Here is a 14,965-nt window from a genome sequence, read left to right on the forward strand (position 1 = left end):
CCTCACGTTCGCTCTTAAGGTCTAGAAATTCTCACGTTAACCGGAGAAAAATAAAAAAATAAAAATTACCCATCACTGCCATTACGATAAAAATTAATCTAAAATACCCACTACTCACTACTCAACTTGTTCCTTTGTTTATTCCGTGTACTGGTGGTCACTACTCACTACTGAAGTGGAACAAATTTCCCAGCCCTATTCGACATAATCTATATCTTTGTTTGACTGAATCAACCTGCAACACCTCTACTACTTAACCGATACTATGTTATCAGGCTTGCGACACAATCTCACTTTTTTTTTAAAAAAAAAATATGATCTTTGGCCTGAAGCAACCTCTACGATTGACTAAATTTGACAATAGAGCTCGGTCCTTCTTGGAGAAGAAGAAGAAGAAGCAAAACATTCAAAATTATGTGCTGACAACTCTTGGCTATCCTTATATAGAGGCAGTTTATGGCCGAGATAATAGCTAAGGGAGAACAAGCCAGAAAGCAAACCGAAGATGTCTCCACCGGTTAAGCTCATCGGCGCGTTCGGCAGCCCATTCGTGCACCGCGCCGAGGCGGCCCTGCGGCTCAAGGGCGTGTCTTACGAGCTCATTCAAGAGGACATGGAAAACAAGAGCGAGCTGCTGCTGCAGCACAACCCCATCCACAAGAAGGTCCCCGCGCTCCTGCACGGCGACCGCGCCGTCTGCGAGTCCCTCCTCATCGTCCAGTACGTCGACGAGGCCTTCGACGGGCCGCCCCTCCTCCCTAGTGACCCCATCGACCGCGCCACCGCTCGCTTCTGGGCTGATTTCATGGAGCAGAAGGTACTTCATCGCTGCATGTACCGTCATGGATGCACTTTCTGAATTCTGAACCAACGCTGAAACTTGTTACTGAACTTGTCTTCTCGAGCAGTTTCGGAGGCCGCTGTGGCCGTCTTTCTGGACGAAGGGCGAGGTGCAGAAGGGGTTCATCAAGGAGACCAAGGAGAACCTGGCGCTCCTGGAGGCGCTACTTGATGGCAAGAGGTTCTTCGGAGGCGACTCGGTCGGCTACCTGGACATAGCCCTCAGTGGATTGTCCCGTTGGATGGGTGTGTTTGAGGAGGTGGCCGACGTGCGCTTGATGGGGGAGGACGAGTACCCTGCTCTGCACCGGTGGGCGAAGGAGTACAGTTCCGACGAAGCTGTGAAGCAGTGCTTGCCGGACAGAGAGCGTCTCAAAGGCCACTTCGCTGCAAAGAGAGACAAGATGAGAATGGTGGCCATGGCGATGCTGCAGCAGTAATCCGGTGTCGTGTTTTGGCTGTTGGTAAAGGTCAGTCGTTTGAAGTCTTGCCAACAAATAAGTGGTGCCTGGTCTTCTTGTAGATGGCTTTGGTGCAGAGACGCAGCAGTCCCATCCTTCTGTGTCTGCTGGTCCACAGCATTCCATAGCGGTGCCTGCTATTACTGATATTTGCATACATGCATGATAATTTGGGTGTTGTGAATTGGCCTTTTTTTCTCGAGTAAAACTAAAATGTGATCCGGGACTTCAGTGAGGAAGCCATGACGGCACAGTAGAGTGCTAATCTGAACTTGTAAAATGAAGCTGGAGAGCCCCCTTCCAACATAGATCAAGCAATTATGAATGCATACCTTGATAGGTCACTACCTCTAGCACCGTGTCAGTCGGTTCGAATCCATCTTAATCAGCTCTGTACATAAGCTAAATGACCATGGAATGAAAAGGTGCCTAACTCAGATATAAAATCAGGTATGTCGTGGTGTGGCAAACCACAGCCGGGTGGCGGAATGCACCCGCCTAAGCCCAGAGGATGAGTACTCGGGAGTTAGCTAGGATTAGTTCGATCTCGCTCAAGAACACGAAGAACACGATGAGCACAACAGGTTTAGAGTTGTTCGGACCGCCGGAGCGTAATACCCTACGTCCACTGTGTGCTGTATTGCTTGAGTCTGGGTGAGCTTGGAGCTGAGTCCAGCGTGTGTCTGTGTGTGCTCTGGATGGCCTGTTGTGTACAGCGAGCGCCTCCCTTTTATATCTCAAGGGAGGCACGTACATGGCTGCTGGATCCCCGACAGATGGGCCCAACGATGTAGTATAAAATAACGTACTGTTCATACATTATGGCGATGCAGGCGAAGGGGATCTCACTCCTGGATTTCCTTGCCTGCTCCTTGAATCCCCCGTTCAGCACGTCTGGCGTTGTCTTGTCAAAACGGCGTCAGGCATAGCTAGCAGCGTTGCCTGCCACGTAGCTGAACGGGCCGTGTAGCTTGCGGCGTAGCCGGCATGATGGAAAAGTGTCGTGCCGTCGTATCCAATTAATGCAGCAGAGGGGTTCACAGTGAGGCCTGACAAAGGCTGCCGCACGCGCCGCGGCGGCAGAGCACGCCTGAACCACCCGCATTGAATGCGGTGGGTAGGCGAGCCTTCCAGCGGAAGACTCGCGCTCGAGCCTGTGTCCGCGCCTGCGGGACACGTGGCGGCTCCGGACCCCCGGGTGGTATGTTGGTTCTACCGCGTGTCCGCGTGGGAGGTCCGGACGGACGTGGGAGGTCTCGGACCCTTATTGGGGGTCCGAGGCCTTGGCTGTTAGCTCGGAGCTTCCCTTCCCCAGGGACACGTGGCGTCTTCGGACCCGTCCCCAGGCGGGGAGCGGGTCCGGGGCCGTAGGCACGGTGAGGTAAGGGCCTGACCCGTGGGACCCGGCTGCTCCGCCCCTTATGGCTTTAGTCGCGGATGACCATGCAGGTCTTGCCTTGCTGCAGTAGGAGTGGGTATCCCTCCTACAGGGTACCGACAATGCAACGAGAGCCCGGCATGTGTTGAAGACAGCATTTAAAGAAAGAAAGACAGGTGCCACAGGAGTTAGTTTCACCAAACTTACTAGACGTTTTTTTTTCTTGCTGACAATATATGATGGATTTGTAAATTCAATTCTTAGCACACAGGAGCAAAAATGATAGCTGATCCAACAATTTTTTTTAGCTCGACCAACGTACGTCATTGGCCTGGGGCCTGTTTAGCACACGTAGTGCTATAAGAGAATTTTACACGCATGAAGTACTAAACAGAGTTTATTTGCAAAATCTTTTCACAGATGGGTGCAACTTTTGCGCGATGAATCTAACAAACCTAATTAATCCATGATTGGCTATAGTAATGCTACAGTGATCATCATCTAATCATGCGGTCAAATGTCATATTAGATTCGTCTCGCGAAGTAGCTAGCGCAGGGGTTGTGGAGTTAGTTTTATAAACTACCTATATTTAATACTCCTAATTAATAGTTAAAGTTTGCTGCAGTAATCTCGTGCTACTAAACCAAACAGGATCATGGTTTCTCACGAACGATAAGCTCTGAGACTACCGTGTTAGTCTGTCAGGGCGAAAATGCAAGCGTGTGATTTCCTTTCTTTTGATGAATTCACTTGTAAAAAATGGTTGTCTGATCATTAACCAACCCATGAGAACAAACACCAGTTCCATACAAATTAAACAGTCTAGTCGCTGTAGCAAACTATAGTTATTAACTCCCAAATTACGAAACGGGAAGAGAGATGGGCACAGCGCACACATAAACAGAGTCAAAGCTGAGGAACGAAGCAGTCGAGAAGCTTCGAGCACATAAACATACACTCCTGGTTTGACGAACAGGACCTTGGTAGAACAAAAAGAAGAAGAAAAATGGTTCTTCCTGGAGAAGATTTAGTACCAACTCAACGAAATTAATTAGTCTTCCCGGAATGCCGTGTTGCTCTCCCATCTGGGGGGTGGATCACCGGGTTCTTCTTCCCCGCTGCTTGCGGAGCGCTTTCTCCACATACTTCTCGCCTGAGGTTGGGTATATCATTCATTTCAACGCAGGTCGGCCCCGTACTTCATACACACACACACACACACACTGGGACGAAGGTTTGGCGAGGACACCAGAAAACGGCTTGGACGAAGCCTGCGGAAACGCTAGATGCAATGCACGAGCTGTGATGTCCGATTAACATCCGATGACTGAGCAAAACAAGTGACGTGGCCCAATGAAATGCAAGAGCTTGGTTTAGGATTCGTATTAGGGAGATTGTACGTTCTGGTGGCCGGCGAACAGCTGAACAGTGGAACAGGTCATCATTGGAATCATCGAGGAGGAGTACGCTCGTGGCCATCGTTCATAGGGACAGACCTGAACCAGCTGCGGCATGCTTCGTGTTCTTCTCCTCGCCGCCGCCGATGTGCAATTTTACATTAATTTTTACCCACGGAATCACGGACTATATGCTTCTCTGCTGAATTACCCATTCTCTTGTGCAGGACGGCTCTGCCGGCGCATCACTGCATTCATTAGTATTGCTAATTTGTTTTCATACCCTGAGACCGATCACTAGCCGACTAACCCATGTTTTACTTTCTTTTTCTTACCACCTTGTTTGTTTGACCCAAACCCAACCAATAACCTGATTCGTTTGACCAACTGCCCGCCTCCTCGCGGATCCACGAGCAGGCCTCCACTGTTTCTTCTCCATGGCCTGGAAGAGGGGAATACATTCTGTTCTCAACACCGTGCAGTGTTCTTTTCTCCCCCTGGCCTCCCCTCGGAGCATCAACCTGATCTCTCAGCGGCCAGTACAGTCTCAAGTGTTACGAATGCGTTTTTTTACTGTAGTAGGAAAATTCCACTGTGATTGCTGCTTCCAGTGTTACTGCTGCTCGTATGGATGGACCTGTAAACTGCAAACCAATATGGATGGACGCTGCTCTTTGCTGTCGCCTACTCGGCTACTCGTGCGTGCTGCGGATCAACTGCTGCATTCGTTCCACTTTTCCACTGATTCTCTTGGAGGTTCGATCGAACACGCGGGGTGCCTCGTTCCTGGCGTCGGTGTCTCGTGGATGATGGATCTGTCTGTTTCGGCGTGAAACAAAAAACTTGGATAAAAACGGCATCGGAGTTTGGAGCCGGCGAGCTTTGCATCATCACGTATGATGCGTGACTTTCCGTGGGCTGCCCTTGCCCCAACCGCAGGCACAAATGCATTCATGTCTGTGGCTCTGTGGCTATTGGTTGGTTCATCCTTTTTGGATGACCCATTTGTTTGTGGCGGTAACCTGCTATACTCGTAGACGAAACATGCATGAGCTTACTACTACAAAAGAGAATAGGGTTATTGTTGTTCACGTACAACTTTCTCAAAACACCAAGAACGTGCATGTGCTTCACCTTGGAAACGTACTTCTAAAACAAGTTTGTTTTCAGGTAAAATAAACTTACACCATTTCATTTGAGTTAATGCTAAAGATTGGGGTGGCCCATACCGAAGATACTCGTAGACGAAGCGACATTTTTTCCTACTAAGATAATGAGGAATAGTATAGCGCTAATAGAGTTGGCGAACAGAATTTTTCTACACGTTATTGATTACTAGCGTCATTCCTTGTTTGAAAATGTAGAACGATCTAAAAATCCTTGCATGGAAACCATTTTAATACAACTTGAGTGATCAAATAGTTGTTGAAGGATACGCGCGCGGAGAACTAAAAGAGGCACTCCCATCTAATCCAAATAGTAGTTTAAGAATTTTATATGCTTCTATATATACTTACTATATATACTACATTTATCAAACAATTAGTGTGATACATTAAACTATAAAGTAACCCTCTGGCGCATAATTAATTAACGCATGCCGAAGAGGATTTTATGCAATATATATTGCCATTAAAATTTGGCCAACAGTCGAGCAAATTAAACGAAACGGATTTATCTTAATTAGCTCCCCAGGAAACAGCTAACAAAATTCAGCAGGCCAACCACAGAGCAGAGTACTAGTACTAGTACAGAGCAGTAGGAAGCACACAGCACCGGGTGCACAGGATCCTCGCCCACAGAAGATACGGGGCGGACGGCAAGCATTCAAAATTCCGCCCCCTCCGAATCCGATCACCCCCTCCTCGACGATTCCAAAAGGAAGCGTCGATCCAAGCCAAGCCGCCCGCCGCCGCCGCCGGCCTCCGAATCCAACGGAAGCAAGCCCAACCAACCCATCCAAATCCCGTTAGGATCACCACCTTCCTTGTTCCCCGCCCGCCGCCCAGCTCCACCAAAACCTTCCCCTTCTCGCCCGTCGCCGCCTTCGCCTCGGAGAAGCAAGCGGAGGGCTCCTAGGAACCCGCCGCCATGAAGCAGAGGAAGCAGGCGCGCAAGAAGCCCAAAGATCCCGGCGCCGTTCTCGACCGGGACGCCGTGCCGGCCAAGGGCGATTCCGAGGGCAGGGGAGGCGCCGTCGCCAGGGCGCCGCTCCCCGGCTACATGAGGGCATCGAGCTGCTCCGACGCGAAGGCCGCCACCGCCGCCCAAGCGGGAACCGGCGAGAGCGAAGGTCGTGTTCACGTCGGCGGCGCCGCGCGTGGGCCGGGCCACGTGCTCCTCCACCTTGAAGGGGCCCGGCGCCGGCGGGGCGCACGTCTGCCCGTACGGCTACTGCTCCCTCAAGGGCCACGTCCACGCGCCCGCGGCCCCCCTCAGCAGCTTCGTCGCGTCGCGGAGGCGGCTGATCAAGACCCAGCAGAGCATGAAGCTCAAGGGCGCCTCCCCGTTCCGCAGGCACAACAACGGCGGGGGCGATGGCTTCTTCGTCGAGATTCGCGCCGGCGCCGGGGCTGCCGCGCCGCCGGCGGTCTCGGACGTGAGCTGCAGCGATCTCTCCGCGGAGGAGGTGGACGCGATGGTGAGGCGGATGGAGTACGTCATGTTCGATCAACTGAGTTGTGGGGATGATGCGGAGGGCAGGGCAAAAGGTTCGGGTGCTTCGGTGGACGGTTCTTGCGGATACAGTGATGTGATTTCAAATGGTTCGGTCGACCTGTTGTGGACATCCGACTCCAAGCCTCGCCGCCGCAGAGAGGTGGCTGCTGCTTTGGTGGATCACGAAGACGGAGACTTTGGTGCCTGCAAGTCGGACATTTCCGAGGAGCTGGATGCTAAACATGAAACAAACATTCCTCAAGGTGAAATTTCTGACAATAATGTTTGCTTCAATCCTATTGCTCGTCTGCATGTTGGAATCGAGAAGCAATTATTGATGCATGATGAACAATGTGCCAATTCTGCAGATAGAATCGGCAATACTCCAAAGGAATCATCAGTTGATAGCATTTCCAGCGCGCTCAGTGGGATAAGCTTCGAAGATGCCAGTAGTTCTGATTGTGCTGATGCAGCATCCTCTCAGAGGAGCAAGCTGAGTATTGCCAGGAGGAGGAAAACATCTCAAGTGGAGGGTAGACAGCAAATGCGTCCTTTCAAACCCAAGCCCCCAAATTATCTTCCAGCAGCAACTGGTCCAGAGGCAGAGAAGGTTGATCTCAGGCATCAGATGGTGGACGATCGGAGGACCGCCGAGGAGTGGATGGTTGATTACGCTCTTCGGAAGGCAGTGAAGAAATTAGCTCGTGCTCAGAAGAGGAAAGTGGAGATGCTTGTGCAGGCCTTTGAAACTGTTCTACCCACAGTTGCCAATGAGAAGAAGCAGCTACACCAAGACGGTGACAAGACAAGCTACACTCTTACTAGACCATCTCAAGCCTGCAGCTGAGCATTTCAGAGGTAAGGAATAGTAGAGGAAATTCTTCTGGAATACTAGAATTGCCTTGGTATCAAATTATTGATTCAACTTCTGATGCTATTTTATCTACCTTGCAGTTTGTGGGGTTAGCTGGACTAATCATTATCCGAAGGTTCTCAACGGTCACTGCAGTATTAGTGCCAGAGACCTGCTCAACAAATAGGGAGCAGAGAGCTGCTTACTGTCACTGTTTTCTCATCGGGTAGTTGAGCTGCTAGGAGGTCACTGAGTTGGGTTAGTGCAAGACCTAGTGCGTGTACATACGTCTCTTATGCTCTAGTTTAGTGATGAGAAATGATCGTAGGAGACTTGCAAACTGGAAAGAATGTGAGATGTACTATTCCTCGATAGATCAATTCAATAAAGCTCTTATTGGCTGACATTTGTTTCCGCTCTGATGGTGCGCGATGTCCATATATGGATGTTTACTGCGAACTATTGGTCAGTCTAATTCATGTAAATAGGCCAGTGATTTTCTTGTGAACTTCTTGTGTGTCTCCTATTATCATGCCCCTTTTCCAACATCTCAGTAAGATGGACCAAGATGCAATTCAATTTGAGCAAAGTGTCTCTTTATGAATATCTGAATATTTCTGGGGTTTTTTATAAGGTGACGCGTCTGAAAACTGCAGCTAATTGTCTAATGTTGACACACTCGAACAACTCTACTTTGGTTCTGGACTGAGAATGTGTAGAACAGGCTATATACCTATACAGCAGGCTGTCCGCAGCGGGCTCCGGTACCCCGCACTACAGATTGGGGGTGTCAGCAGTCTGCTTGTGCTGATACAAACAGATGGGCCAAAACAGATGCAGACAGTGAATAAGAAATTCATTTCTGTAGTTCTGTTCATTTGTTAAGATGCTTCTCGATGCTTAATTATACGCATCTTGGAAATCCTGAAATCTTCAATTGTCAGGGTTGTTTATGATAATAAATACCATTCAAGTTCCAGTCAACCAATTCATATGGCTGGTGTTTTCAGATCAGAAGAAACCAATCAATAGAGCAGATGAGAGATTCATCACCAAGAATGAATGGCATTGATGGATAACCATTTATACCAGTCAACTAAGAAGTGCTTCCCAACAGATAAACGACAACGGTAGATCAAGCATTGCATCAGGGATAAGTGGCACACGTACCGAAAGAGCTAGTCACAACGGATACAAGGATTGATGCTCCCACCAACCATAACTAACTGAAAGAGCATCGCTCATCTTGATGATCTAACCACCAGTCTTTTTTGAAAGAAGACCAACCACCAATCCGCTGTGAACTTGTAAATTTGTAATAGAAGAGGGCCAGCACTGACATTCTGTGCTGTCAAACTATCAAGGACCATTCAGAATGTCAGCGCAAAACGTTATAGTAGGCCATGGCAACTTCACGGATGAGTAGTTTCGTTGTTTGGTAAAATTGAGTATGCTTCGGTAAAGCAAACTGATGTGTAAAAGCTGAAATTTCACTAGGACAGAGTCTTAGTAGAAATTACAAGGTCAATGCAGCTATATTCACTAGTGATTTTTGGCTACATACAACGTGGAAAAATGGTGCGTAAATTCTTCTCATGAAAGGGGAAAGGTAATGAATGGCTTCAACATCTGCTTCCATCTATGCAGCCTAATCGATTACTAAGAATTTAGAATAAACTATGAGAGATTTAGACGCAGAATGCTTCAAGCTTCAGCGAAGATTTCCTGCGCTGAAACTAACCATTATCACAGATTCTGCACGTCACCAGGAATACTATGTGGTTAGGAATATTCAGGAAGAAAAACATCACTTCTGTATTCAAACAGATAATTTATAGGGGTATAGTTACAATACTCGTTATAGTATGCAGCGAAAGAGCATATGATTGCCATATAAAAAGAATCTCAAGATTTACAGTTTACATATCTTTTCAAAACCACTTGAATGCTACATCACAGATGTTCAAACTTTTTTAGTATCAGCTCCATCCAAAATTAGATCCCTCAACAACATCCACACATAGCCCTGGCAAGCATTCAGTAATCTGGGAATTCTGTGGTGGTGTTTCTGCCAGACTTAGTTAACTCTTGGTGGTTGCAATTCGAAGCCACTTGTTCACTAGTCTCATGGCAACTTTTCGCTTACCTTAATATCTGGGCATTCATGCAACAATAGCACAAGATCATTTGATAGGTTTTTGATCCTATTAGATTCTGTAGCTCCATCTGCAGTTGATGTTACATGCGAGTCATCTGAAGCGTGATTACTCTGACAGATGTCCTCAAGGAACATCTGGAGTGCGTCATCTGCAGAAATTTCTTGCACAGATGTGTGCACATCCAGAAATTTTCTTCTACACTGGGCATCAGGCACAAGTTTTTCCTTCAAGTTGTCAGGAAGGCTAGCTAGTGCACTGCTTGAAGGACAACAAACGAACAAGAAATTTAAAACCAGAGGGAATGTTTGGCAGTACAAGAAATATATTCTTAGCACGATATACCTGGTAACTCCGCGAACAAGGCCCCACTTGTAGCCAACGTTTACAGATTGCCTAAACCCAACATTGAAGCCCTCCTGGGCAGAGTCTTTCTGCCCTTCTGTTATACCATCCCTATATCCCATCTAGACTAAAATTGGGAGCAGAGCATTGTAATCATGCCTGCTATCAATGAAAACTCCAGAAGAACAATTAGAATTAACCAGTGCAACCCGTATAAACTCTAGGGTATACCTTATGAAACTGGTTCTGCCTGTGGATCCATTCTCTGTCTAAGTTAGAATCATGCCCAGGAGAATCTGAAGCATCATCCCATATGTCATCATCTTCGGCGGCGGCAACATCACCACCATTAGCTGTGACAAAATTGAAGAAATTATTGCAGAAATCAACTAATCATAACGAGAGATAATACACTAGTGGTACGAAGAATTATCATTCGGGCCTCAGTTATCACTGATTTAACAAAACATGGGTTGCCTTGATTGAGTGATTGCCCTTGTCAGGGACACGCAGTCACGCACCATGCTGGGCGATTTCAGTCCCACTTGATGAAGGTGCAGTTTCTACGCTTAGCTCCCCCATGGAGGTGGTCACGCCCTCTGCATCCCCGTGGCCGGCCATTCGCAAACTCAACCTGCAGTCGAAGCGCGAGTTGATCCCCATATAGAGGCAAACTTGGGGGAGAAAAGGAAAAAGAAAAAGAAAAAGAAAAATCGATCTCACCTGCTGACGCCGGAGGAGGAAGAGTTCGCTGGCGGGGTTTGTGTTCGGGGTTTCGGCAGGATCTGTCGGGCCTAAAGGGGTCGCCGGACCGGCAGCAGCAGCGGGCGAGACGGCGGTGAGGCGGGGTTCCCCGGTTGGGCCAGGAAGGAGGCGGGGGCGTCAAGCTCCCGAGCGTCGGTTGGGGGCGGCAGTACCGCTGAAGCTGAGCGGGAAGTGGTGGAGGCGGGGGCGCTTGGAAGTTGGACCGGAGGCGGGCGCAAGGGCTAGGTTAGCGGTGGCGGCGGCCGGCGGCTGCAGGTGGCGGCGGGGCAAGACGAATCGAGGGGCGGAGGCCGGCGTCTGGAACAGTTGGAGAAACAGTTCGGAGCCCAGGAGCCGAACAGATCTACAGGCCCGACTGATCGTGGCCCAATACTGAATCAGCCCATTTAGACCTTCATGAGTCGAGCTCCACGTCGCTTCTGCGTCCTAGTAGACGCGTTGCATTCTCCCAACCGAAAAAAGAAAAAAAGAACTCGAACCAATCAACAACTGAATGTGTGCTCGATAGCTCGAATGCTTAGATAATGGAAGATTGATTGGTCGATCAGGTGGCGCAATTGAAAGCCGAAGAATTGGTCATCGGTCGCGATTCTGCTGCAGTCCGAATGATCCTATTTATGCATGCACATGTTTAGTTTATCTGTTTTTAGATTGGTTGAACACTTGTTCCCAATCCTTCTTTTCAGTTTTTATAACTCTATATGGAGCAGGCGAGCATATGAGCAGCGAAAGTAAAATTCTAGAATCTACAGGCGAGAACCAGTCAAGCATAAAAATTTCCTTTACAAGCTGCGTATGGAGTTGTAAATCTGCAGATATTACATATTCACATGTGCATTTACAAAGCGTCATGCTTACAAAGGCAAGATGTCAGTAAGAGGTAGATGGAACAGACTTGTGAGGATTGCGTATTGAGATAATGCTTATGCGTTGAATCTCACTACTTCTGTTTTTTATTTGGATACTCCCTTGGCCCAAAAATGGTTGATCCAATTCTCACATTCGTGCTGCCCATCTCTATCTGCATAAAGTTAACGGTAGTTAATGGAGTTCCAGGAATACTACAGTGTTTATACCCGAATATTGCGGATTATGATTTAATATTCCTATGTAAACAACAAATGTTAACATTGCATACCGCTTGCTCAAAATCACCGGACATTCCCATGGAGAGCTCAAACTGTTCTGGCGGTATCTCAAGGGCCTTGCAAACTTCAATCTTACAATCTACCAGTGCCTGCTTTCAAATCACACATAACAAAAACTAATGAAAGTCAACACAGAATCACAGATTGCTTGTTTGTGATGATGAGAGACTGGCTAGGCACCTTAAAATTTTCTGGTGTTGATGAGTAGTCTTTCATTCCTATTGTCATCAGACCTGAAAATATCAGGTGTGGGCATGCTAGTTTCACATGCTTAGCAAGCTCAACGCATCTGGAGGGATCGATACCTGATTTTGCTGAATAAATAAAATTTTTCCATTTATCAAAAAAATTTCCAGAGGAATTTGGTTATAATCACATGAAAGATGGATGTAAACGTATAGCAAGAGAGTTAATAGAATTTTACATAAGTTTAGCTATGCTTCTGAAGTAATGATCTGACTATGCAAAAATTATATAGGTTTTAAAGATTGCATAGTAAATGCAATGAAAAGAAAAGTACCAGATCAAGGAAAACAATACAATAAAGTGCATAATCCCTTAAAGGAAGGGAATTTGACAAAGACACGAGAGTTCTGAATATCAGTTCTTTACTCACATTCTTCTCCACTAGTGTTCACTTGAACAAGTACTTTCAAAGGCTCCCTTCCCAGGCTATTGACAGCACGGTCAAGGTGATTGGCAACCTGAAAAAAAAGTGGACATTACATATCAATACAGATATCCATAATTGCAAGTAGCCCATATAAGAATCCAATTCTGTATAACAAGCACAATAGATTATCTTTGCCTTTTTTCCTTTTCCACAGACATTAGATCGGCATAAGGAATACAACATAGAAGCATTCAGCCTCTTAATGAAAAACGTGCTCAGGCACGGTCGCGAAAAAGACATAGAAGCATTCAGGTCATAGAAGGAACACGTGTTTTTTTTTGTTGCTTACCTTTTCATTATCCACACCCTCAACCATGTCAAGATTTGGAACACCAGCTGAAAAAGGAGGAGAGGTTAGAGCAAGCACTGTAGTGAGTGAAACTATAAGTGGTTTAGTGCTGGCAAAAAATTATGTGTTTCTCAGTTGATGATATGCTGGTAACACAATAAAAGAGCTCGAGAAAAAACTATGCATTAGTTGTATTTATATGTACTACATTTTTTAAGCAAACACACAGTTGTATTGCTATGTACTATGTCATTTTCATATATTATACACTGCTTATTAATTACTACTAAATAGCCAAGGTGGGACTTGTCAAGCACATCAGCGATGCCAAGAAACAATTTTCTATTTTCCAGTACTATAATTTTCATTTTACAGGGTAAAGCAAATAAGCTATCATTGTACAATTACTGAGGAGCCATAAATAATTCAAAACTTCAATTGGTAACTTGTAAACGAATGAATCGGGCAGTCAAAGGTTCTTCCCTACTTTTATAGAAAGCATAATGAGCTAGTGAATAATTGAGGGAATGGAAACATATATGTATACCTAACAGTGGTTTCACTTTGTTGCTTTGCAAGTGGCCAATGAAATGCCACCGGATATCTTCCGGAAGCTGCAATACAGCAGAGGCGGTCATTTCATTGCTACATACATACAAGACGGATGGGATATTGGGATGTGATCTGCAAAATTGAAGAACAATATAAAATTCGAACCTGGGGAGCCTTGGTGACAATCTCCTGCACGTAATTCTCGCCGAAGCAGCGATGTCCGGCGTCGTAGAGCTGCCGCAGACGGGCTTGGTCTTCCCCACCGCGACAACCCGCGCTGCTTCCGACGCGCGGCCCGACCGCTCCGCCGCTCTCCCTGCCCGCGCCAGCACGGCCCGCAAAGCCACCGCGGCCGCGGCCGCCGCCCCCTCCGCCACAGGCGCTGCCATCTCCACACCACCTCTCCTTTCTCCTCCGGCGCTCCTGGCTCGGTGGTTGTCGCCTCCGCGCCCACAAACATCCTAGTCCCTCCCCTATCGTAAGTTCCTCTACAAATTTTCGACCGTCAGATTAATCTGTTCATCGCTGGATCGTCCGATCCCTGCCCCTAGAGTCCACACCGCCGCTTCCCTCCTCCCCATCCCCAACCGCGCCGTCCTCCATCTTCCGCCAGCGCCGCCTTGTTGCCCATCGCGCGGCGCAGATCCGCTATCTCCCCGTCGCTACTCCAGCAGTGGTGCTGGCGCCGCGGATCCGCGACCTCCCCACCCCGACTCCCGCAGAGGCTGCGGATGCACCGCGGCCACGGCCAACGCGCGGGCCCCACCCTACCGCCGCCGCCTGACTCCCACCGCGGGTCGCGGCTGACGGTTCCCCTGCCCCGCGTTACCTCCATCAATCCGGGTCGTCCCGACGCACGAGCACCGCCACCGTAAACCCATTGACGCCACACTCCCCTCGCACGGAGCTGCCTCCGCCCCGTCACCTGGAGTGTCACGCGGAGGGAGGGGATGCCGCGTCATCCTCGAAGCGGTCGACGCCGCCCTCACGTAGCGCGAGCCGCGGCCATCCGTCGGCCCATAGCGCCAAGACGCCGCCGCCGCCGCCATCCATCGTCCCATCGCGCGAACACGCCGGGTCTGCTGCCATTCGGCGTCCCCATCGTGCGAACATGCCGAGCAGAGGGCTCGACCGTCGCCGGCTGCACCGTCCCCTACCCCCTATCTTTCCCCAACGAGGTGAATCTGCTATCTTGCTTCCTGGCTCTATCATGAGTCTTCAATCTGCACATTTCTCATCATCAATGGGGCCCTCACCAACGAATCCCTGCTCGGCAAATTCCGTTCGACCTTTCCTCATCTCTGGAGGGTTCTTACAGGCACCCACGTAGAAACCATGGTTGCCTGTGTGCGTGTGTGCAGGCACCCACGAAGCCATGGCTGCCATGAAGGATTCGGAACACGGACGCAAATCAGTTATCCAGGTTGGTCACGGCAAGGGCATGACAAT

The 14,965-nt window shown here is 48.5% G+C and overlaps 2 protein-coding genes and 2 pseudogenes across 4 annotated transcripts; 2 read left to right on the plus strand and 2 right to left on the minus strand.

Annotated features, from left to right (window-relative positions):
• Window positions 1-444: 444 nt before the first annotated feature.
• Window positions 445-1,532, plus strand: LOC120709251 (glutathione transferase GST 23-like). Its single transcript, XM_039994802.1, has 2 exons — window positions 445-817; window positions 909-1,532. Exons 1-2 carry the CDS (start codon window positions 506-508, stop codon window positions 1,278-1,280), a joined length of 684 nt encoding a protein of 227 aa, XP_039850736.1. The 5' UTR covers window positions 445-505; the 3' UTR covers window positions 1,281-1,532.
• A 4,343-nt stretch (window positions 1,533-5,875) lies between these two features.
• LOC120709253 lies at window positions 5,876-8,096 on the plus strand (annotated as a pseudogene).
• Window positions 8,097-9,379: 1,283 nt separating this feature from the next.
• On the minus strand, window positions 9,380-11,168 carry LOC120709257. 2 transcript variants are annotated; one of them, XM_039994813.1, is made up of 5 exons: window positions 10,813-11,165; window positions 10,611-10,723; window positions 10,321-10,442; window positions 10,090-10,211; window positions 9,380-10,002 (listed from the first exon to the last, which is right to left on the minus strand). In XM_039994813.1, the coding sequence occupies exons 2-5, from the start codon at window positions 10,708-10,710 to the stop codon at window positions 9,714-9,716; spliced, it is 633 nt and encodes a 210-aa protein (XP_039850747.1). In that variant the 5' UTR covers window positions 10,711-10,723; window positions 10,813-11,165; the 3' UTR covers window positions 9,380-9,713. The 2 variants fall into 2 exon arrangements, with proteins under 2 accessions (XP_039850747.1, XP_039850746.1); XM_039994812.1 differs by having other exon boundaries at window positions 9,380-10,211; window positions 10,813-11,168.
• Window positions 11,169-11,617: 449 nt separating this feature from the next.
• Window positions 11,618-14,959, minus strand: LOC120709256 (annotated as a pseudogene). Its single transcript, XR_005689610.1, has 7 exons — window positions 13,682-14,959; window positions 13,512-13,578; window positions 12,965-13,011; window positions 12,619-12,706; window positions 12,183-12,316; window positions 11,993-12,091; window positions 11,618-11,875 (listed from the first exon to the last, which is right to left on the minus strand). The product of XR_005689610.1 is annotated as a pyridoxal phosphate homeostasis protein-like (transcript).
• Window positions 14,960-14,965: the final 6 nt, after the last annotated feature.

Source organism: Panicum virgatum, chromosome 5K (genome assembly GCF_016808335.1).
Source record: "Panicum virgatum strain AP13 chromosome 5K, P.virgatum_v5, whole genome shotgun sequence".
Classification (NCBI taxonomy): domain Eukaryota; kingdom Viridiplantae; phylum Streptophyta; class Magnoliopsida; order Poales; family Poaceae; genus Panicum; species Panicum virgatum.

What these genes read in the sequence shown, in the direction of transcription:
- LOC120709251 (XM_039994802.1), top strand. Translation starts at nt 506, where the DNA reads ATGTCTCCACCGGTTAAGCTCATCGGCGCGTTCGGCAGCCCATTCGTG. An exon ending in CTGATTTCATGGAGCAGAAG is followed by an intron (nt 818 to 908) that starts GTACTTCATCGC and finishes CTTCTCGAGCAG; the next exon opens with TTTCGGAGGCCGCTGTGGCC.
- LOC120709257 (XM_039994812.1), bottom strand. Translation starts at nt 10,710, where the DNA reads ATGGCCGGCCACGGGGATGCAGAGGGCGTGACCACCTCCATGGGGGAG. An exon ending in GACTGAAATCGCCCAGCATG is followed by an intron (nt 10,443 to 10,610) that starts GTGCGTGACTGC and finishes ATTTTGTCACAG; the next exon opens with CTAATGGTGGTGATGTTGCC. An exon ending in GGCAGAACCAGTTTCATAAG is followed by an intron (nt 10,212 to 10,320) that starts GTATACCCTAGA and finishes ATTTTAGTCTAG; the next exon opens with ATGGGATATAGGGATGGTAT.